The 22,085-nt window shown below is 48.4% G+C and overlaps 1 protein-coding gene across 4 annotated transcripts in view; it reads right to left on the minus strand.

The window, feature by feature from the left end:
• Window positions 1-1,752: 1,752 nt before the first annotated feature.
• The window catches only part of SFMBT2 (Scm like with four mbt domains 2), a 204,512-nt gene continuing 184,179 nt past the window's right edge, over window positions 1,753-22,085 (minus strand). For all 4 annotated transcript variants that reach the window (XM_057733183.1, XM_057733185.1, XM_057733182.1 and 1 more), the window contains 5 exons: window positions 17,464-17,639; window positions 15,516-15,682; window positions 14,928-15,191; window positions 14,072-14,200; window positions 1,753-6,553 (listed from right to left, as the gene is read on the minus strand). In XM_057733183.1, the coding sequence (XP_057589166.1) occupies window positions 6,413-6,553; window positions 14,072-14,200; window positions 14,928-15,191; window positions 15,516-15,682; window positions 17,464-17,639 (877 nt within the window). In that variant the 3' untranslated portion in view covers window positions 1,753-6,412. The remainder of the gene's footprint in view (window positions 6,554-14,071; window positions 14,201-14,927; window positions 15,192-15,515; window positions 15,683-17,463; window positions 17,640-22,085) is intronic.

The raw sequence follows: 22,085 nt of genomic DNA on the forward strand, positions 1-22,085 counted from the left end.
TGCCTGGAGTCACACACAATTTCTAGTCCTACCAACCCTGGATGGAGAGGCTACTCTCTACCTTCTACAGAAGCAAAAACTGAGGTTTTGTGTTACACACCTGGCAAATGCTAGAAAAAGGAGTTGAACCCAGGACTGTCTGAAAAGTACAATCTGTACTTTTCCTGCAAACCAGTGCTGTCTGTTTCCATCCGGGTCTCTCTCCACAATGTACGCCCAATTGTAGCACATCCTATCATTCCAAAAATGTGAAGCCAAAAATGGCAATAACTATTATCATATAAAGCAGATCTCGAGGTTGGGTGGGAAGGTGGAGTGGTCATCGTGCTTTAATCTGACTTCAGAATAACAAAGCAAGCATGTTCTTGGACATGAGCCCATGCTGCCCAGGGCACTTCAGACTCAACCAAGGAATCCATCCCATGGCACGTGTGGCAGCTGGGGTTGGGCTGACTTCAGGAAAATGTCTTGATGAAGTTACTCCCTAGTAGATCTTTGCGGCCCATCTAGTATATTGATGTAGTATTTTCACCCCACTGATTAAATGCCCGGTCTTCACCCTGGAGTCACCCAAGCTCACGTCCACATAAACAGTACTTTTTAATGTGGTCTTTTCACCCCCTTTTAAGTAGATGCTGTCCCACAGACACAGAATAAAACGGCGGCAGCACCAAAGAGCCAGTTCAAAGGGGAAGCAGCATCTAGCGAACTGGGAGCTGTAAATAGCCTTTCAAGAAGGTGGAAGAATTAGAAATAGGCTTTTGATGGCAATGTGGAGGGAAATGTAAATTTTTTTGCCTTAATTCATTCCATTTAGAAGTCTGGAAAAGCATTCATCTTTCACTTTATTACATACTCAGTCTTTAAATTTGTTTCAAAGGCCTTCACCACAAATAGAAATACAGCGATCATATGTACTCAGCCACATAACCCTGACCTAGATGCTTCTAGGATATTTTGAGAAAATGAACACTATGCTTCCTGCTCGTCTGCCCTTGTAGGCTTTGTTTTGTTATTAAATCTTTCCTAAGAGCAAAAGCTCCCATCATTAAAAACGAAACAAAAAACTCTATGTGCAGAAGTTGATTGCCAGCAGGGCAAAAGACTATATTTAAAGGGAAGTAAGATGCTGGAGGCTGTCTGCGGTTGGAAGGAGAAATTGTTCAGCACTCCGCCACCTCCTCTCCCTGAATGCCTCTCGCCCCTCACCTTGGCTGTCCCTCGGTGGTGCTGCCTGAGGCGGCAGTCGGGGACAGGAGAGAAGCATCTTAAGCTGGTGACAGCGACCCCAGGATGGGTGCAAATGTACCTCTTCGTCTTCCAACCAGGATGCCTAAGACCTGTTTGTGGCACTTCAAGGGCAACGGAAGATGTAAATGTGGCTATTTGCTTAGTGCTCTCACAGAGCAGTGTTTCTCCTAATGCATCAGGTGATCATAAAATAACGCAAGCAATGGAAAATGGGGAAGCTAGAGAAGATGCTGTGAGGATGCACAGTAATGTTTTAACAGAAAGAATGATCACCAGTTCCTGAGTAAAAAGATCCAGAGCTCGCAGGTGACCTTGGAAGGTAATGTAGGATTTTGAGAGCCGTGGTTATTAAAACCCTATAAACATTTGCTTCAGTGCATGGCGAGAGAAAAAACCACAAAAGAATCTTAAGGCAAACCTTAAAAATAATATTTAATAACTTTCCAAATAAAGACACAAACACCACCATAGAATTTATTCTTACTTTATTAACAATGTGGCTTACAATTTTTTTTCAAGTAAAAAGGTTTTTTTTCATTTAGAATAAAAATTAAAATATAACTCTGATATAGATTTTCATTTATTTACATGAAAACATATATACAGAATACAATCTTACAGCAAACCAACAACATGCCCTTTGTCCTGCAAGTCTCGAAAGTAAAACACCAACTTTTCCCTTTTATGCACCAAAACACACAAGATATGAATCAAATTCCAATACAAACTATTCAAACTGGAATGCAAAGCAGTAAAAAGGGCTTTCGACGTTCACGACTAGGGGTAGTTTATGCTTTTAGATCTCATGCTGGCTCCCATTCTGAACAACAAATGAGATGATTTTTTTCTGTCATTTAAAACATTTTGTCTCCAATTTCCCATCGTAAAGTGATTTTCAGCAAATGCTTGTTAGAACTGTCCTTTTTCTTCAACACATCTCTTCGGTCCATACGAAGCACCCGCTCTGCCTGGTGATGTAGGTCTTGACCTACAGGGACTCACTGGTACCGTATCCTAGCCATTTTTAAACAAAACCAAGACGACGGAAAGTCTGCAGCTCAGGAAATTGTGTTATTACCGATCACCTAAACCAGAGATGCGTTTCTTAACCAAAACACGAGGCAGCACCATGTGTCAGCACTTAGAATTTTTAGATGAATTAAGTGGGTCAAAAACAGCACAGCTGGACCTTGTCACACCAGGTTCGGGATACGTGTACATCACCTCTAGTGATAAAAGCTATGAGAGTCGCCCAACGTAGAAACTCAACCAAGTTGAAGGGAGTAAAGCAATTTCCAGAAAACTCTTGAACAGAAAAGAATAAATGAAGGAAAAAGAATCATTAGACTTCAATTGTTGTCAATAGAGCCTCCCTTGCTACTTAGTTATTGCACCAAAGAGACACGGGCAGTATGTATGTCTCTCCAATGATTATTTTTCCCTTAAAAACTACAGATACCTTAATTTACTATTTTCCCTTCAAATAATTGCACTCTTGGTCACAGCCTTCTAAAGATAGAATAGAGTAGGACTTGGAGCCTAGATTCACCATCTTAACCAAAAAAAGCAACAATGATACTGAAACCACAAAGACTTTTACTTATTAACACTACTGATTCCATAGTCCTATCTACAGCAATAAATACAAAAGGGTGTTTGACAAAAGAAGTATGAAACCCCAAATGCTTCCAAAACGAAGGCAGAACAGCCCTTAGAAAGGGGTGTCTGGTTTAAGATAAAAGGCAAATCTCAGAACTTGCCTGATAGCAACACTCAAGATGCTATGACACAAATTAAGGAAACTGAGACCAATCTTCAAAGACTGATCAGAAACTTTTCCAGAGACTTCAGTGTGGGTCAGGGAGGGGCAGTGTGAAGGGTCTGACTCATTTTAATTTATGGAGGAACAAATCAAAGCAAACACAGGAAATCATCTTTCAAATATGATCAAATAAGGCAACCTAACAGCTGTACATCTCAAACACTCTGAGTCAAACTTTGATCAAATGATCCTAATCTTAAAAGTGATGGATTTCTCCATGCTATGCAACTCTGCGGTGAAGGAAACTGGGGTTTTGCTGTTATTTTTTTTAAGGAAAGAAGTTCTTCTGGAATGATGGTCTTTCTAGGGTTATATTTTTGTGGACAAGATATTTTCCTAACACAGGACAAATGCAGTCAGGAGGTCAGAGGTCGATACAAGCTCCATTAGTTTTAGGACGGGACCGAGTGATGGATTCCCAGCCTTAGAGATGAGGCGGCGTTTCTGCTTTTCAAGTGATACACACTGTACAGGCGACATGGTCTGCGTGGCTGGGAGGGGAAAATGCATTTCAGCCCGTTCCCGGAGGTAATGAGCGGTCTGGTGTGTGCAGGACCCAGGTACACAGGGGAGCGGACTCTGGTCCCAAAGTGTCGTCCCAGAGACAGCGGGGAGATCAGATCACGGCATCTGGGGATGAAGAGGGGAGGGGGCATCGCTGGCTCGAGGGTTTCAACCAAGAAACGTGTATCTTAGGGGCTGTGGTGCACTGGGGGCTACCGGTGTGAGAGCAGCTCTTCCCGCCACGAGGGACAAAGACACAGTAACAACACAGTGAAATGCTCCTTGAAAACTGGCCCTTTTTCTTAGACAGAAGCTGGTGAGAGGTGAGTCCTACAGAGAAATGAATACCACCTGACACTTCTGCAGCCCAATCCCTGCTGACGTGAAGAAGCACAGGCCCCATCACGGAAATCCCCCGAGAATCTGAGTTGGAGGGCAACGCTGGCAACAACCAGAGCAAAAGCAACTTCTTGGCTCCCAGAAGGGCGGGGAGATGGCCCACAGACAGCCTTTAGGACGCTCACCCCAGAGCCGGGCCTCCTCTGAGCTGGCCACCGTCGTCTCCCCACCAGGCACACGCAGAGCGCAGGGGGCTGACGGGGAGGAAGCCACAAAAAGACTGAGAAGGAGGAGAGTTCTGGGCACCCAGCCCCTTGGGAAGAGGACGCTTCCCCAGCGATGGTGGCCGTGTCTCCCCCGGGCTGCTGGGCGGGAGGCCTCCAGCTCCTCCAGGTGGGTTCCAGGGACCGCCTCACGGCCCCCTGGAGAGCCACTTATGCCCACGTAGGACCCTCTCTTCTGTCCCATTCCTGGAATGGGCACAAGAAGGTGACATTCATCCTGAAAGGACCGTGTGACGCTGTAGCCCCCTCATCCCTTCATTCCTGTCCCACATGCGACGGGAAGAGCTCAGCTCGAAAATGCCACAGTGAAGGATCACAAATGAGCCAGCGGCGGGAAAATGCCCATGACCTTGAAAAGGATGCCCTTTCCAACTGGTTGACAGCATTGAACTCCAAGGGACTGAGCGTTTAAGGCCAAAAGCAGGTGGCTGAGGAGGCAGAGGTGGGGAACCAAAGAGACATCAGACCGCAGGCCAGGCTGGAATCCCCACGGATGCTGCCCGTCTGCATGGGCCAGGCCGCTGGGCCTCTCAGCAGAGGCGTGCAGGCAAGTCCGCTGCCAAACGTTTGAACCTGACAGGATCAGCTACAAGCGAGACGACAGTCTCAACCACTGATGTATGTTTTCCTTTCATCTGTAATGGTGACAGATATTGACAAAGGCTGGCCTTAGTGACGGGGCCTCTCAAGATCTGACAGGTAACCAGGCCTCGTATGTCGCAGGAACAGGAGCAGCTCATCAGCCGACCCAGGATGTCATCCCTGGAATTGCTGCCACTCTCGTCAGAGAGAAAAGGTCAAGGTAATTGTGGTCAAAAAGGAAGAGAAGGGTGTGCAGCCCCCGCTTTTCCCAGGCAACGTCGAGGCGGAGCTCCCTCGCACAAATGAAAAAGCCATTTGGGCAACGACCAGCACAGAATACAGTGGTCCGTTTGGGACTAAAAACTATCAGATCCATCCCAGGTGCACAAAGAGGAAGCCCCTGGTACAAAAGACCAGCCGGTCCCCAGAACCACGGATCTCTGTACCAATGACTGAACCAACTTAATAAAACTACCAATAAATGTCCTAAGGAAACCAGAGCCAGACTGAGTTGCAGGAGTGACACAGTAACTCTCTTCTTCTCATTTTGGCCAATGTGGACCCTTCCCGGACAGCAAGAGCAGGATGGGGACAAGGGGATGTGAGTCACTGCCACTCGTGTAAGAGTTCAAACCTGTCCCTTTACCGCAAGGAGGTCCAGGGTGATTCAAAGTCACCCTAGATGATGGGGTCAGTCACTGGCTGAGCCAGGAGGGTGTGGGGCTGCCTCCGGGGCCCGTGCCCCTCACCCTGTGGGGGACACATGTGCCGAGGTGGGGGTGCAGTGTCCCTCTAAGGGGAGGAGCTGGTGTATCAACAGCTTCCCTCAAGCTTCCCCCATTCCTGCTCTCTGGAATGGAGCTCTGCCTTTGCTACACAACTCCACGTGCCCAAGAGACTAGAGGAGAGCCTCGCTGACTTGGCCGCAGTGGCATCAGAAGGTCGGAGATCTCGCAGGTTCTGCACAGGCTGCAAGCACACCTCCTCCCTGCAGACTTCCTGGATGCCCGTCTCCCTGTCGTGCTTCTCTGCCTTCCTGAAGGCTCCTCCGACAGGCAGAGTCCCTCCTTTGCTAACTGCCACCCTGAAACATCGCCTAGAGCTGTGCGTGAGAACAGAGTTGCCACCAGATCAAACTGTGGTGGCAGCCACACATGTATCAACCTGAAAGAAGTATCTATGGACGTGCCTGGGAACAACTGCAGCAAAGCCACCAGCGATGCCTCCTCCTGGGTCACGACGGAAAAGGCATCACGCGCGCCTTAGGTTTGAGGATGTGTGGGCCTTGGTTTAGGAAACCTTGTTCCGAGGAAGCTGCCTGGTTTGGGGCGGGAGAGATGCGGGGTGCGGTCGGGAGAGATGCGGGGTGTGGTCTGCAGAGCCGCGCGTCCACACCCGCGGCGGACGAGCTTTGATTCACACGCTCCAGGAGCCCTGCTGCCGGGCTCGGGTGCTTTGGAAACACAGAAACATCGAGCAGGCTGGCGGGCGGAGGAGACACTCGACGGGCGGAGGAAACACTCTGCGTGCGCACCGTCTCACGCGTCCCGGGAAAACCAAAGTTCCAGTCCCGAGACGGGACCCGGCATCACCGGGGCGGCGGCGGGCGGCCTCCGCGCGGGGGGCGCGCTCAGTTGGCATACTGGGCATAGAAGGCAACCTTGACCCTCTCGATCTGATGGCACAGCTTGATGGCGGGCCCCAGCTTCAGCTCCATGCACTCCTGCACCGTGGGGAGGGTCAGCAAGAGGAGCGCCTGGCCGTCGATGTCCTGCCGGGAGACAGAGCGGGTTAGAGCCCAGGCGGGACACGGTGCAGGGGGGACACGTGAGCCCCGACCCCCGGGGGCCAAGGTGTGGGGGCGGCGCTCGTTCCCTCGGAGCCTGCAGAGCGCGGGCCGAGATGGCGACTGGGCTTGACGGCTGCCTAACCTCCTGGTTAATAAAACCTTTCTGCTAAGAGAACACTGGCTGCTGTGAAATTCCCCAGCCTGGGCTGGAGGGGATGAAGAGCTGCAATGGGTTCTCCCCAAGCCCATGCCCCTTGCTGGGAGAGCCCCCAGCCTCCAGATCCAGTCCTTCCTAGGCGTTGGTGTCTTTCCTCTGCGCTGCTGTGACTATCTAAGCCCTGGAAAGGGCGCTGCAAGAACAGGAGAAACCTCTCTCTTCCCTGCCAAGCCCCGACAGCTCACCATCAGAAGGGGTGAGAAGACACCAATCACACAGTGCGATCTTACACAGAGGAGCACATGTGTACTTGGACATGCGTGTGTCCGCTACATTTACAACCTGTGCCACCCAGAATGAGGGGTCTGAGGTCTACTCCCTGTGCTGTCTTATGTAGCCCTTCTGCATCCAAACACAGGGGACTCCACGCTGGAGATATTCACTCAATGATGACTGAGTTGCACTTGCTGTAGAAAGAAGGGCACAAAGGCTCAGCCCAAGGCTTTAAGATCAGCCCATCCGACAGCTCTGCCTCTGTACCAGCTTGCTTCCTATAAGAATCGGGTTTATTTATCTAGACATTGTTTGATTGGGTTACTGAGTGTCGCCGCAACCCCTCTTCCTGTTCACCCAGCCTTCATGTTCCGGAGGAAATAAAGGAAGGTCCCAGAGCCTGCAGGCCTGAGGTAAGGATAAAGGTAGTGGTGGAACAGGAGCAGACACTGAAGTCAGCACACACACCAGACTCTCTGCCACACAGAGAAGCAGTGCCCTAGGGTGGCCACCAGCCACAGACACACAGCGGCCACACAACTGATGCAGGCATGTGTCAGCCATCACGTGTCGGTGAGTTTCACATAGGCAGCTTATTTTGTTAAACTAACTTATGTAGCTGTTTTGAAAGCATCTAAAGCAGAAAAACCGAAATGGGTGTAACTATTAGCCTTGGGAGGACGAACGTTCAGGGTGAGCATCATACATCATATGATGGGCTTTGAAAGCCACCTCGACGCACTGTTATCCCCTAATATGCACAGAAATAATAAAAACCAAGTGTTAACTTAAAAAGCATCTATGCAAATGCAATTAATGGTTGTGAAATTACGGACAAGCACTGGCTGTGATATGCTAACTGTAAGCCACGTCTCACCCAAGAGACGCGATAAACCTTTTAAAGCTGTCTTCACGTCTTTGCAAAATGTTTATTAAGTGATTCGTACGTCAGACCCCAAAGGAGATGTGGGAGATTCAAAATGAGTGAGATGTGGCTCCCTCCTTCTGCAGCTGCGGAGCAGAAACAGCTGTGCAGGTAGCCATGAGCAGCACCTCTTAGAGAGGTACCCAGAGCAAGAGATGCTGGGCCCTGGCACATGCCCCGGCTAGGGGGCCAGAGATGGCCTTGCCTTTCAAGAAGACAAATCAAGGAGGGTGTGGGGTTTTTGTTTCCCCTGCTCTACCCTCAGCACCTAGAAAAACGCCCGCCACGCACGTACAGGTGCGCCTTCAACATTTGCTGAATGAACGAATGGGAAGAACTGGCCCTGGTAAATGTAAGAGTCAAAAGATGGGTAAAAGAAAAGGGTAAGAGAGAATCTGGAAGGTGAACGGAAATGGAGGATAAAGAACAGGGGATTCTCAGGCTGCCTTAGTCCATTCAGGCTGCTGTAAAAGGACACCATAGGCTGGTGGCTGGTAAATGGCAGACATTTGCTTCTCACAGTTCTGGAGGCTGCAAGTCCAAGGTCAAGATGGCTGGCAGATTTCGGTGTCTGGTGAAGACCTGCTTTTTGGCTCCTAAACAGCATCTTCTCACCGTGTCCTCACATGGAGGAAGGGGGAGGGGGCTCTCTGGGATCTCCTCTATAAACAGGACACTAATTCCATCATGGGTCTCCCCCATGAGTGCATCACCTTCCAAAGGCCCCACCTCCAAATACCATCACACTCATCACACTGGGGGTCAGCATTTCAACACATGGGTTTCGGGGGGACACAGACATTGTCTACAGCACAGACACTACAAGCCACGTCATGGGCTCCTGCAGGGAGAGCTGTGCCACCTGTCGGGTGAGCCGGAATGCACCCGAAGGGAACCCCCTAGTGCTTCCCGCCAGGAGCCTCAAGCAGGGGACCAAGAGCATCTCCTTTAAGGCAAGTCCTCAGCTCCCAAAACTCCCCACTCTCTCTGGGGAAGAAATGAAGACAGTGAGTGCGAACTGACTGAGCTGCAAATATCCTCAAAATAAAAATTCACATGCAGTGGTGGCGGGTCCCCAAAGCCCAGAGAAACTTGAAGACGGCCCTTCACCGTGTCTGTTCCAGGGCAGAGAGTGGGAGTAGATGCAGTGCTCACAAAGCTTTAAAGACCACGGATTCCTTCCTGTACGGCCCAAGTGTCCACCCCGGGGAAGCCACGGCGCCTTCAATCAACCACAAAGACACGCTGGTTTACACACGTGGGGAGTCTGATCTGCTTCGGTAAACGACTCCTCCAACACTGCCCTCCTCCCTGTCGGGACGAATGTGCTCCGTCCCGCGGTCCTATGAGTAACTGCCCAGTCAGCACCAGAGCGGCCGCTGCTATCGAATTCCAAGCACATCGGAAGAGTGACAGTGACTTTGAGAAACACAAGATGCGTTTGCAAGAGCCCAGGGCAGTGTTCAGAAGCGCACAACGGACCCGCGAGGATTCCCTGGATGATGAGGTGTCATAAAACACGCCTGAGAGAAAGGGAGGCCTTGAGGTTGAGGCTAAAACTGCCAAATTGTTTCTACACAACTGGATAAAGAATCTGGGCTCTTTCCTGGGAAAACACAGTGTTTTGACCAGTGGCATCACTGACTGTCGGCACGTGGACCATGGCCAGCAGCTGCTGCGGGGACCTCAGCTGACACCTCGTTGACGTGTCCGGCGTCCCCAGTTGATCGGAAGCATTTGGAATTGTGGGCATCCTACCCATTTTTGTTTTCAGGCAGCATTTAACAGAGTGCCTTGCACGTAGGTTATCTGTAAATTCTTGTTGAGATGAGGAGAGGTCTTACACCTCATCAGCTAACAAGAAATCAAGGGCTTTTACAATGACCAACCTCCACTGACTGGGAGAAACCCGAGCATCAGGTTGTCACCTCCCATTCCACACCCATGGTACCCAGCACCACGCCCGCTCACACGTAAGTGCTCAGATGACCCACGGAAAAGTGATGGGAGATTTGGAAGTGGCATTGAAGGCAAGGAAAACACAGGCTGGGGGATCTGTGAGCTTCCTCAAACTTCCTAGGACTGGGGTTCCCGCAATGGAGAACTTATCTGCCCTTTATTACAATGGATATTGTATTTATAGCTGAGCCTCCGTTTTAGAAACTGTGGATGAAAATTCTAAAATGGATATGGCTCGGGGTACTCAGCATGTTTACAAAGGCAGAGAGGTGTGTCTGTCAGATGCCAGGCTGGCAATCTAAACATGTGCTTTAACTAGAAAATAAGAATGGCATATTTATAAGGGAGAGGTAAACAAAATTAGCAAGAAAATTCCACCCGCTTGATTGTATCATTAGGTTTTCTTTTTTTAATCTATACAGGTGTGCAAGTTATAGAAGGACCAGCAAACTATAGTTTGAGTTCCGCAGAATTATCTTAGCAAATGAGTTGTCAGAATAATGAACTAAGTTCCAGCTACTGGAGTGAAATCACGTGAGTCAACACTGTGTGTAAGGAGTGAAAAACTGAGGGAGGAATCCCACCTCATAATCCCTCTCATCTATACCTTTTGTTTTGGTTCCAAAGAAGTTTTTTTTTTTTTTCTTTTCATTGTCCAGGTAGTTACAGACCTCACAGTTGATTTAATTTTTAGAAATATGCTCCTATATAATTCGGAGCTGTTGGCAAATTGCTTGTTATGTTAAACACAGGATTACCATAAATGGACTACTCATTTTTAAGAAATGAAATAAGATAAAATAGAAAACATGAAAGTTATACTTAGCACATGGGAAAATCACATTTATTTTGATATAGAGCTCAGTTTAGGACTTGGTGGTTCCTTAGTCGGGATATTCAGGTCTTACAGAAGGAGAAAGAGGAGGGAATTAGTCTAAATGTGGATTAAACCTGAAACTATCCTGAAATTTCTTTATTAAAAGTAAACCACTGGGACTTCCCTGGTTGCGCAGTGGTTAAGAATCCGCTTGCCAATGCAGGGGACACGGATTCCATCCCTGGTCCAGGAAGATCCCATATTCCGTGGAGCGACTAAGCTCGTGCACCAAAACTACTGAGCCTGCGCTCTACAGCCTGCGAGCCACAACTATTGAGCCCATGTGCCACAACTACTGAAGCCCGTACACCTAGAGCCCATGCTCACAACAAGAGCAGTCACAGCAATGAGAAGCCCATGCACCGCGATGAAGAGTAGCCCCCGGTCACTGCAACTAGACAAAGCCTGTGTGCATAATGAAGACCCAACGCAGCCAAAAAAAAATAATAATAAAATTTAAAAAGTAAACCACTGTTTTGGGTAGTTTGCTTATTGTATGGCTCTGATTCACAAAAGGTGAATGAATAGGCAGAATTTTATTTAAGAGTTTCGTGTTTTTTATAGACGTGTGGAGTTTTCCTGTATAATGTTCATGTGTGCAGCATGAAATTATAGAGTATAGATTTTTTAAGCAGCTGCTATAACATTTCAGAATTAAAAGGCATATATTCTGGTAACAGGAAGCTTATAATTTCTGTAAATGCTCCTCGTGATTATGACGGTCTCTGAATTTACGACTCAGAATCCAGGGAGTGAAGGTGCGTGGCGGGGATCCCATGAGCGGTGGTTTCTCCCACACGCTGGTGGACGACGCCCAGCTCCTCCCGCTCATCTACAAACTCATAGGACGCGAGCAGTGACCCACCCGAGCCCTCATCAAACTACAGCTATGGCGTCTGGGCTCAAGGTGATAGAACAAATGAGTAATTAAAGGTCTGACTGAACAAAGAACACCCTTCACGGGCTCCAGGCGGCCCCGCCGGCAACAGTCTTTCCCCGCGACAGATGTAACGGTCTAACGTAGAACTTAAGTAGAAATAAGGATGTCATCAATTACATACCACCTATTTCTCTATGAGAGATATAAGTAGGTACGTAGGGCTAAGTTTTTAAGTGATGTGAGCAGATGCCCCTTGTTGATCCCAGAAGTGGCCAAGCATCGGGAATGTTCCTTTCTTAGATGCCTCAGCTTGGGAAGGCACGGAACTTCCCGAGATGTTGTTATAAACAGGGATTAAAGTCCAATTAAGGACGATTCAGTATGAGTAGTATTTTAGCCTTTTTCCCAAGTCGGCTTTGTTTTCCCTGTCTTGCTTATTACCAGATATTTATGAAAGGAACCAACACTGAGCTTGTCCACCCTTCACAGCACAAACGGCCTCTGTTCTTTGTCCTGTGAGAGGCCCAACCGGAAAACATTTCTAAGTTAAAACTGGCACTTGAATCTCAAAACAAAACCTTAGACGCACATAGACCAATACTGTCTGTATCTGCCTCGGGGATGTTCCAAGGCTGGTACCAGACACCCAGTGGGTAAGGCTGCATGAACACGTGCTAAGTCTGTGTCATTGGCACTCATCATGTTTTCGGATGTGATGCTGTTTTTGAGGTGCCGCTAGTAATAAATACCAGACCGGGAAAATGCTGCATCGGGCGATGCTTTCATTCAAGTGGGATTTCAGCCGTCTGCTTTGTTCTTGTTTTCGACACCGAGACGCAGCTTCTCAACAAGCCCCAAATCACAGGAGTCCTGGTGTTTCCCACCATTCTCTTCCTTTCCTGTTTGTGTGTTTAAATGAAGGGACACGCTCATTACCACGTTCTTCATGGACAGGGAAGCTTTCTCCTTTTTGTCTGCTTTTAAGTGTCGCCCAGAGAGGAAGTGCAGCTGGTGTCAGGCAGCAAGGAGGCGGCCTGGCCTTCTGGCCACCGTTCCCTCATTCCACTTACTGGGTATCTCCAAAAGACGCTAATGGTCCCTCAGTGAAACCTTTGAAGACTAAGAACGTCTCTCTCCTGGGAGGAGCTGGGAACCACAGTAATTTGCTTTTTACAATTCATTACTGCATGCCAGTGGCCTTGGGAGAAAATCTGAGAAATTCACTGGGTACAGGAAAAATCAGAGGCCTTTCTTTTCTTCTTAATGATTTAATGCTTGAATTACCCTCTTTCTAGACTACTGGTTTGTATAATCTAAAAAAAAAAGGCTAGATGGACATATCTGTAATTCATGACATGGAAAATAGTACTTTAGTAAAACTCAAGGTTGTGAAAGATGTTTACATGGTGAAACAATGCAAGAAATGTCAACAAATTGAGCAAACAAGCAGACCAAGTCACAAGCTTCCACTTGAACTTTTTATGTGAGGCCAGTGAGAAGTGCGCAAGGTGCACTGCATTTAGGGTGGGGATTTGTTTTCATAATAATTTATGGGAAAATGTAAATTAAAACCCTCCTTCCTCATGACACGTCAGAGCATCCCTTATGCATCAGCAACTGACAGTCATTTCACCTGCTAGATTAAAAATTTTTAAGGTATAAATTATATCAATAGTCTTCCATTTATCCATCATTTAGGACAGTACCTAACATATTATAGGCTTTAAAATAATTTACAAAGAAAGAAGTGAAGAAAGTAAAAAAGCAGTGGTGAATGCAGCACGAAATAAAACGCCATGGCCCGAGGGCTTCTGCCTCTGGGAAGATCAAGTAGACTTTTCCCTCTTTCTCCTGAAAAGTAAAAGCCCTGGATGTTATAAATAAGACAAACACGAGAGGACTCTGGAAGGTGGAGAGAAGAAGGCAGACCAACACGGCTGCCAGTTCTCTGGGCTTTTGTTTGGTTGGTGGCCTCCTATGTCTTTATTGCTAAAGAAGCTGGCATCCCAGAAAAGCCAATGGGCAGAGATGAAAAGAGGCCCAACAGAAGCCTGTTCTCTCTACTGGAAAGGGGGAGCTGGGGACACAAAAGCCTTTCAGATGACAACTGTTCCACCGCGGGACAAAGTGCCCCCCCACCCGTCAGCAAAGGCAGAGCTGGGAGCCCTGATGGCCAGCCTGGCCGGGCATAAGACCCCCCAGACCCCCACCAAGGGGCATCTGAGAAGGCCCAGTAGAAGCCGGAGCTGCCGTCTCCACTGGACATGCTGGTGGGGACCACGTGTGGAGCCTGGGCCTCCCGCTCCCCTCCCCTCCAGTGGCGGGGAAGGCCCCCTCCCCCTGCCACGGCCAAGCCCCAGGAAGCCAGCTGACACAGAAGACCCCGAGGCTCAGAAGCAAAACAGCTGCTGCACAGCAGAACCCCATACCTGCTCCTGAAATATTTTGGCCAGGGGGGCGCAGTCCGTGAGCTTGATGAACCGCACCACGTCTGTCACGGACCACTCCAACGGGTTGCTCTCCAGAACCAGCCTCTCCTCCTCCTCTTGCTTCATCTCCTGCAGAGGGAAGGGAAGCGAGAGGTCGTTTATCACTTCCCGGATGGCGGGACCCGCTCTGAACCCTGTGGGCTGCAGTCAGGCTTCCTGGACAGGCGCAGAGGCGCCTGGTGTCCGGAGATGCTCCTAGCAACTCACCTGGGTTATGACTTTGCTCCAAAGACCTGTGTGTCTTTAGAGCTTAAAAAAAAGGGGCACAGCGATGGCAGCTGTTGCCTCCAAGTTCAGGAGCCTGGGGCTGACTTGTTGTGCAGCATCTCTGATCGAGGAGGAGACGGGGCAGGAGCTGGTGCAGGCACGAGAGGCCGCTACGCCCCCCTTTACGTGTGTGACCAGAGACCTGCCAGCTGATCGTGTAACACGTGGGTTCCGGGGAGACCTGATACCCAATTACACACTTTATAGCATCACGAGGTCTCCTAAGGAGGGAAAGCCTGATGTTTAACGGGACCTTGAGGGCTTATTCTGTCTGTTCTCCTGACAAGAATCCCTGTGGTTTTATAACCTTCTAGAAAAAGAGGTGCTATTACTTCCCCCAGAACCCTATCCTGAGGGTCACAGTCCTGCTCCATCGGATGTGGGATCACCAAGCTTTCTGCCCCTGATTTAGCAGCTGAGCTAGAGCAGCTGCTAGTGTTTAACTTAAACGGGGGTTCCCCCAACTGCGGCCACACGAGGTCCCCACTAGGGATGCCAGACAGGCCAGCTCAGGTGGCCAGAGCTTTACCTCCGCTGCTTCCTGGCTGGCAGCCGGGCCCCCGGGGGTCCCCTCGGTGCCAGGGGTGGCCTGCACCCTCCGGCCCCTCCGCGTCCTCTCTACAGGCGCCCGGCGCGCGAGCTCTGAGCTGCTCTTCAGGGTCACGGCCCTCCGGGGCCGGGCAGAGGGCACCTCAGCTGAGGACGTGTCTGTCTGGTCATCACGGAGCTCGGAGCCGGTCTCCTCACTCCCGGTGTCGTCGTCCAGGGCGTCCGCATCCTCCTCTTCGCTTTCCTAGGAGGACGGGAGAGGCCCTGAGGCGGCGGGCAGGAGGCCTGCAGCTCCACCCCAGACCCGCTCCTGCCCAAGCACCAGCGCCACCCTCCTGGTGAGATCTGTCCAAGGAGGCCTTGGAAGACGCATCCCACGGTCCCACCACTTGCAGCCCCTTCCCAGCCAGAGCTGCTGCAACGTTAAGTCCGTGCTCAACAAATAAGGAGGGGGTCGTGGTCGTTCACGATTCTCACTGTTTAGCATCAAACTTCAGCCTTGGCCTTGGCTGTGACGTCAGGGCCGTGCTTCCCGATCAGATGTTGGAGGCTTCTGAGCAGAACGTACCTCCCCGGAGCCTGCGGCGAAGTCCACGGTAGAGGACCTCCGCTTCTTCTGCACAAAAATGGATTTTCGTCGTTTCCTGCGTCGGGCCGGTTTAGGGTGTCCGCTTTCAACGTTGCTTTCCCCAATTGGGGGCTTAATGATCTTCTTTCTCTTCCCATAATAATAAGCTACAGGGATAGAGACGATTAGATTAAAAACTCTGTTAAAAGGTTACACCCGTGGGCAGACATGGACGGGGAGGAGAGAGAGGAGGAAGGCGGGGGGAGGAGGGAAGGAAAAATAAAAGGAGGAGGAGGGGAAAGGGAGAGAGAGAGAGAGATCATTCCTTCACTTGAGACAAGACACTTTACTTCCCATTCACACTCAGGAAACAACTGAGAAAACAGCTCCACAGGGAGGAAGCCTATCCCCAGTGCCCCCACGTTTGCAAGGTGTCATGGATAGACGGGTGTCATCTGCCCACCCCTGCCCCCCATCCCACAAATTCAAATGCAGCAGCCCTAACCCCCACGTGACTGTATCTGGAGGTGGGCCTTTAGGGAGGTGATTATGGTTAATGAGGTCATCAGGGTGAGGCCCTGACCCGACAGGACCAGCATCCTGATAAGACGAGGAAGAGACACCAGGGATGCGCAGAGGGAGGGCCCTGTGCGGACACAGAGAGAGAGGCCCCGGGAGAAACCAGCCCTGCTGACACCTCGATCTGCACTTCCAGCCTCTGGAACTGGGAGAAATGAATGTTATTTACGCCCCCTGGTCCGTGGGACTTTGCTGCGGCGACCCAAGCAGACTAAGACAGAAGGTGAGCCAAAGGAGCCTACAGGTATCACGGGAGTTTCTCTCTGTGCCCCTTCCTTGCCCCCAGTACGGCACTCAGAGGTGGCAACCAGTCCGCTGGAGATGCTCCGATGAGCGCTCCCATGCCTGAATCTTGCAGAGTTGACAAGCACCGTGAACACCTACGGGAGGGTCCTTGTCACAGAGGCTTTCCCCACCTCTCGATACGACCAAGACCAACTGGCGAAAACACAGCCCAAATTAACGGGCATCTTTTGTCTTTTCAAACAGTGTTCCTCGCCTATTATGTAACTATACACTTTCTTCTTTTCTCTTTCAGTGGAGACTTTCATTACTTCTGAATTCAACAGCAAAGATATATGTCTGTATTACCACTTAGCGTGAGAGAAAATGATTTACCTACTTTCAACAATGAATCATGTATGTTATCAACTGAATGTATAATCAACTGACTAAAGCCTATGACGGGTCCAGTTTTCAGTGATCACCATGGAGATGCTTCTTCATTAGCCAAAGCCTCCACTGTCCCGCACGGAACTCCGATCATTCCAGGCAAGAACCAAAGGCACCAACAGAAGTTTTGTGTACGGCTGGAGGCGGCCAAAGGGAAGCAGCAAATGCACGGCTCCTGGGTGAGAGCGGCTGCCTCCCACCCTGCGGTGAAGCACGGCGTCCACACGTCCCCACACTGCTGTACCTTAGAGGAAAGTCAGCCAGCCGCCGCACCTCAACTTCCTCACGTGCAAAATGACCACCTAGCGTAGGTTTCTTTCAGGACTAAAACTGTCTATTTCCACTTAAATATGGTCCATAAAGATGGCAGCTATCAAACTGTCGAGAAACTCCCTGGGGCCCCTGGGCGTGAACAAACGCTTATCCGTTAGTGCCTGACACCCAGAGGGCACCCGAAGCAGCTCATCCTGGAGCGTGGTCCCTGCAGAGCTGGGGACGTGCCCATCCTGTCCTTATTCCAGGAGAGAAACACACAAGTATCTGCCTAGCAAACCTTAGAGAATTCTCCCGTAGCAATTCCTAGGGAAAACTGTGCAAAAGGTCTTAAAAATACAAAACAAAACAAAACTGCCCACCAACCACACGACCCCACAGGGCAGGCCCACAGACCAACGTTCTTTTCACGATGTGCACTTACTGTATTTGGTTTTGGTGTGAATGGAGCAGTTCTCTGGGCAGTTTTCAGAAACCAGCACAGGACTGAACAAATTTGGACAGCATTCGAGCTTGGCACACACCCGGCGGCAGAAATCTGCTACTTGGTCAGATGTTCGGACGATCTTGGCCACGGCCCTGTATGTTTTGCCTCTGTACCTGGAAACAAAGAAGAAAAAGTGATGGAGAGACCAGAGGCTTCCTCAGATCTATTTTGTACTGCAGATTCCAAAGCAGCCCATTTCCTTTCTAACAACAAAGCAAGTTGTGTGTGATTTCTCTGTCATTTGTTTTCATGGTTCCTTATGAGCTCACAAAAATATTTTTAAGAAATGCCCGGTGCCAAGGGCAAGGTATGTGGTGATCGTGTGAAAACATGCTCCAGAAATAAAGATTTCCACTTGGCGTATTCTTGCCAGGGTATATGTAATTGCACACCCCTCCAGAATGCTTCTGGAATCTAGAGAGTGTCATTCATTGCTTACGACTCTTGAGAAAAAAAAAAAAAAATACTTTCTCCTGCCCAAGAAAAACTGCATGAAGTTACTAATGTAAAACTAGAAACCAGATCTTCTGGAAAGCAGGTTGGATGGATTCCTGTTTTAAAAATAAGTACTGCAGACCTCATTCAAATGCTTGTACTTAATAATGACATAAAGCATGCTGGCTGAAAAGGTGAGCTCCTGGAAATAGGTTTGGGTCACCTTTCAATACAGTTTTTAAAACCATCATTGGTACAAAATAATTATAAATTTCTCAGCTGGCAACAGAGGATAGGTCTTTATTTAGTAAACTTAAGAGTCCACTGAGGACTTCCCAGGTGGTGCAGTGGTTAAGAATTTGCCTGGCAATGCAGGGGACATGGGTTTGATTCCTGGTCCAGGAAGATCTCACATGCTGCGGAGCGACTAAGCCTGTGTGCCACAACTACTGAGCCTGCACACCACAACTACTGAAGCCCGAGCGCCTAGAGCCCATGCTCCACAACAAGAGAAGCCACCATACTGAGAAGCCCATGCACCACAAGGAAAAGTAGCCCCCACTCCCCACAACTAGAGAAAGCCCACGCACAGCAACAAAGACCCAATGCAGTCAAAAATAAAAATAAATAAATTATCCAAAAAAAAGTCCACTGAAATGAGAACACATCAAAATAGCTGGGCTGCTGTGGCAAGCAGGGGCTACTCTTCGTTGCAGTGCGCAGACTTCTCATCACAGTGGTTTCTCTTGTTGCAGAGCACTGGCTCTATGCGTGCAGGCGTCAGTAGTTGCAGCACACAGCATCAGCAGTCGTGGCGCACGGGCTTAGCTGCTCCACAGCTTGTGGGATCTTCCCGGACCAGGGATCGAACCCGTGTCCCCTGCACTGACAGGCAGATTCTTAATCACTGCGCCACCAGGGAAGTCTCACAAATTAAATCTTATGTTCAAAACCTAGATCTGGTTCACTAAGAATAATGGGATAGAAATATGATAAACTGCTCTTGAGTTTATATCAATCTGTTCTTTTTTTCTGTCCTTCTGAAGGCTTGAAAACTGCATGCCAGTGACATTCTTTTGTAGGCAGCTCAAAAGCAGGGGCTAATGCTTCTCACTTTATCCCATCAATATGAGTCCAGAGGGAAAAACACTTTGCCATATGCTTTATTAAATGCCCAAAAGGCTGCTGTAAACACATAGATAAGGTTTCTAAAGCACCTATGACAAGTTCCATGATGAAAAAGAGGAAAATGCTGAATGAGTCCATCCCAGGACACAGCAGATATAAACGATACTCTCAGGAGGAAGGGAGAAAGGAGGCGAAAATCTCTGAGAAGTGATGGTGCAAAGGTACGAAAAAGATGGGGGAGGAGAGGGCTGTAGGAGGACCTTCGGGGAGAAGCAGACCCTTCCCGTCAGATGGTCCTCAGAGAGGAGCTCTGGTCCATTTTTTCTTTTTCAAGACTTCTTCCCCTTTCTCCTGCAGCACTGTTGCATTCCTGAGGTTCCAGAGAAATCTGGGCGTGAGAACGTAATCTGGTAACGTGGGGAGATGCTGAGCTGACACCAGTGTCAGACGCACACTTTGGAACAGCACAGGAAGGCAGAGAACAACAGAGGGACCAGGAGGGATCGGCTCCCTGCTGTCAACGTGGGGGCCCCCACAGAGCCCCAGTGTGCACACAAGGACTATTTTAAGAGAAAGACGTTTCCCATTCAACAGATGCAGAAAGAAGCTTTCTCAGAGATGCCATTATCGGACTAAAGGCAAAAACCTCTGAGAAATGAGGATGACCATAAACCCCCTCTTTGGGGGGTGGGGGGCGGCTTCTAATCCTAGGGATAAACCCTCACCATAAAGAGGGGTCCTGAAGGAGTTTCATGGGCTTGAAGACGATAGAAAGACCACTCCCGCCTGCATGAACAAACTATCACAAACTTTCTTATCTCTCAGTTTTCCTCTTAAAAACCCATGTGTCTTTCCCAAAGAAACCTATTTGTTCCTCCTCTAGAGGCTCTTTCTCCCCACACCCTTCCCCCCCACTAAGTTAGGGATGACTTAGGTATGAGCTCCAAACCCTAACTGCCCCTTTCAGTTACTCATCACATAGCACTCCCGTGCATACATGCGTTGCATCAGTAAAGAAATGGTTTTTGTTTTTTGCTGTCTTTTGTCCCTTTAGTTTGCAGGCTCTCAGGTACTGAACCTAACAGGGTAGATGAAGGATTTTTCCTCCCCCGTCAACATCAACAAGGAAGTGTGGGTAGCCTTCCAATAACTTTCCACCAACGAAAGTAGGGACTTATGTCCACATGTGAGTGCATGTGGCAGGTGGAGAAAGAAAGATGAATATGGAGAAACAAGAGTTCTGGGGAAAACAGTCTCTTCTCTTTCAGTTAAGAGTTGAGAAAAATCAAAATGGATCTAGAGTTAAAAAGAAATACAGAATGAAAACACCAACACTGGTTCAAGCAGAATGACTTCAATTTGGCCTAAGTTTTATCATTCATCTTCAAAATAACCCATATTGGGACCTTTTTAAAAAACCTTGTGATGAAAGATTTACTTTGGGACAGGACTATGATGACAGTGGAGCATAAGGTGCCAGGCTGTCAAGCTGAATTCGCATCCTCAGGTATTTAAGGAAGAATTAAAAGGGAAAAAAAGATAAGTGCGGAAATAAGGATGCATGGCATGTGGTGAGAAAAATCACTCTTCTCATTAGCAGTAAGGAGTAAGAGATGGGCCAATTTCCTTCAAAACAAAGCTTTTACTTCACTGGTCACAGCTTCTTAATTTGGAACTAGGGTCAGTGCAACACTGGTTTGCAGTCTTATGACACTCAATTCCACAGAAATTTCTCTCCTCTTTCTCGATCCCTGTATTTCAAGTCATGGGAATTCTGCGTGGTAAATGGGGTGTGTGTTTATTTTACGAACGACAACCTCTAATTCGGAACATCCTAAACTGTTCTGTGCGTGAACCAGGAACGCCACGCCCATAAGCTGATGAATTTATTACACACCGAAATTCAGTCTTCTCTTCAGAAACTGGTTCACCTGCTCGCTTAACGTAACATTTAGAGCATACATTTTCAGGAGAGCAAATTTCACAGATCAGAGCAAAGTAAAAATTAACATATGAACAAACAAAATCTTTCAGTGAAAAGTGTCTCAGTTTGGGAATTCCTTTTCACGTAAATCTCCTTGATGGTCAAATATTACGTCTTACTGTTCATAAAGTATGGGCATGAATAAATGCCTCTGAAAAGGTAAAATAAATGAAAACACATACGAAATTAGTCACTGCTTATGAAAAAAGAAACCAAAGTATCATTTCCATAGAGCTGAACGTGACTCACCTAAAAGTAAAGATTTGACTTTATCTCCTTGCTTCTGCCTAAGTGATAATGAAATCTAATTCACTCGAAACTACATCAGGATAGCTCCTCTTTAAACACTCTGCATAAAGACTGGGAAAATCTATTAAACTTCCACCTGGCTTTTATAAAGATTGTCACAAAAGCCATTCAAAGAAGGGTTAACAGTCTTCTTTCCCCCTCATGAAGATTCTATGACATGTTGGAAAACATATGTAAATGTCTCTAAATGCACAGGATTGGAATTTTTTAAAAATCCCTTAAGGTATAGCCAGGTATAGCTTAAATTCCTCCTCCTGAAATTCAAAATAATGTAGGTCGATTTAGTAACTTCAATCCATCGGAGAGAAACAATGTTCTCTTCTGGCACTGAAGTGGACTACAACGGCACCCCTTTTTCCTTCGGCACAAGCGATTCCTGGTTCTGCCTTTCAGTCCATGTTGAAGACTCATTATATGATAGACCCCTTATACAGCGTTCAAACGTTTCCATAATTTGTTCTAGTATAAAAGGTATGGTTGTTGGCTAAATAGGCAAAAATCACTGGGGGATGGCCGTAGATGACAGTGTTTGAAAGTCAAACTTTGTCAATGTCACCCCTACCCTCTTGACTAGATGGGTCTTTTCAGAAGAGGCAAAAATCAATCAGAGCCCCCAGATGCTAAGGGACAGTGTCCGCAGAGCCCTACAGAGGAGCAGTCATTCATACTTTCTTCCCGAAAACACTCTCTATAATATCTTAAT

Source organism: Hippopotamus amphibius, chromosome 4 (assembly GCF_030028045.1).
Source record: "Hippopotamus amphibius kiboko isolate mHipAmp2 chromosome 4, mHipAmp2.hap2, whole genome shotgun sequence".
Classification (NCBI taxonomy): Eukaryota; Metazoa; Chordata; class Mammalia; order Artiodactyla; family Hippopotamidae; genus Hippopotamus; species Hippopotamus amphibius.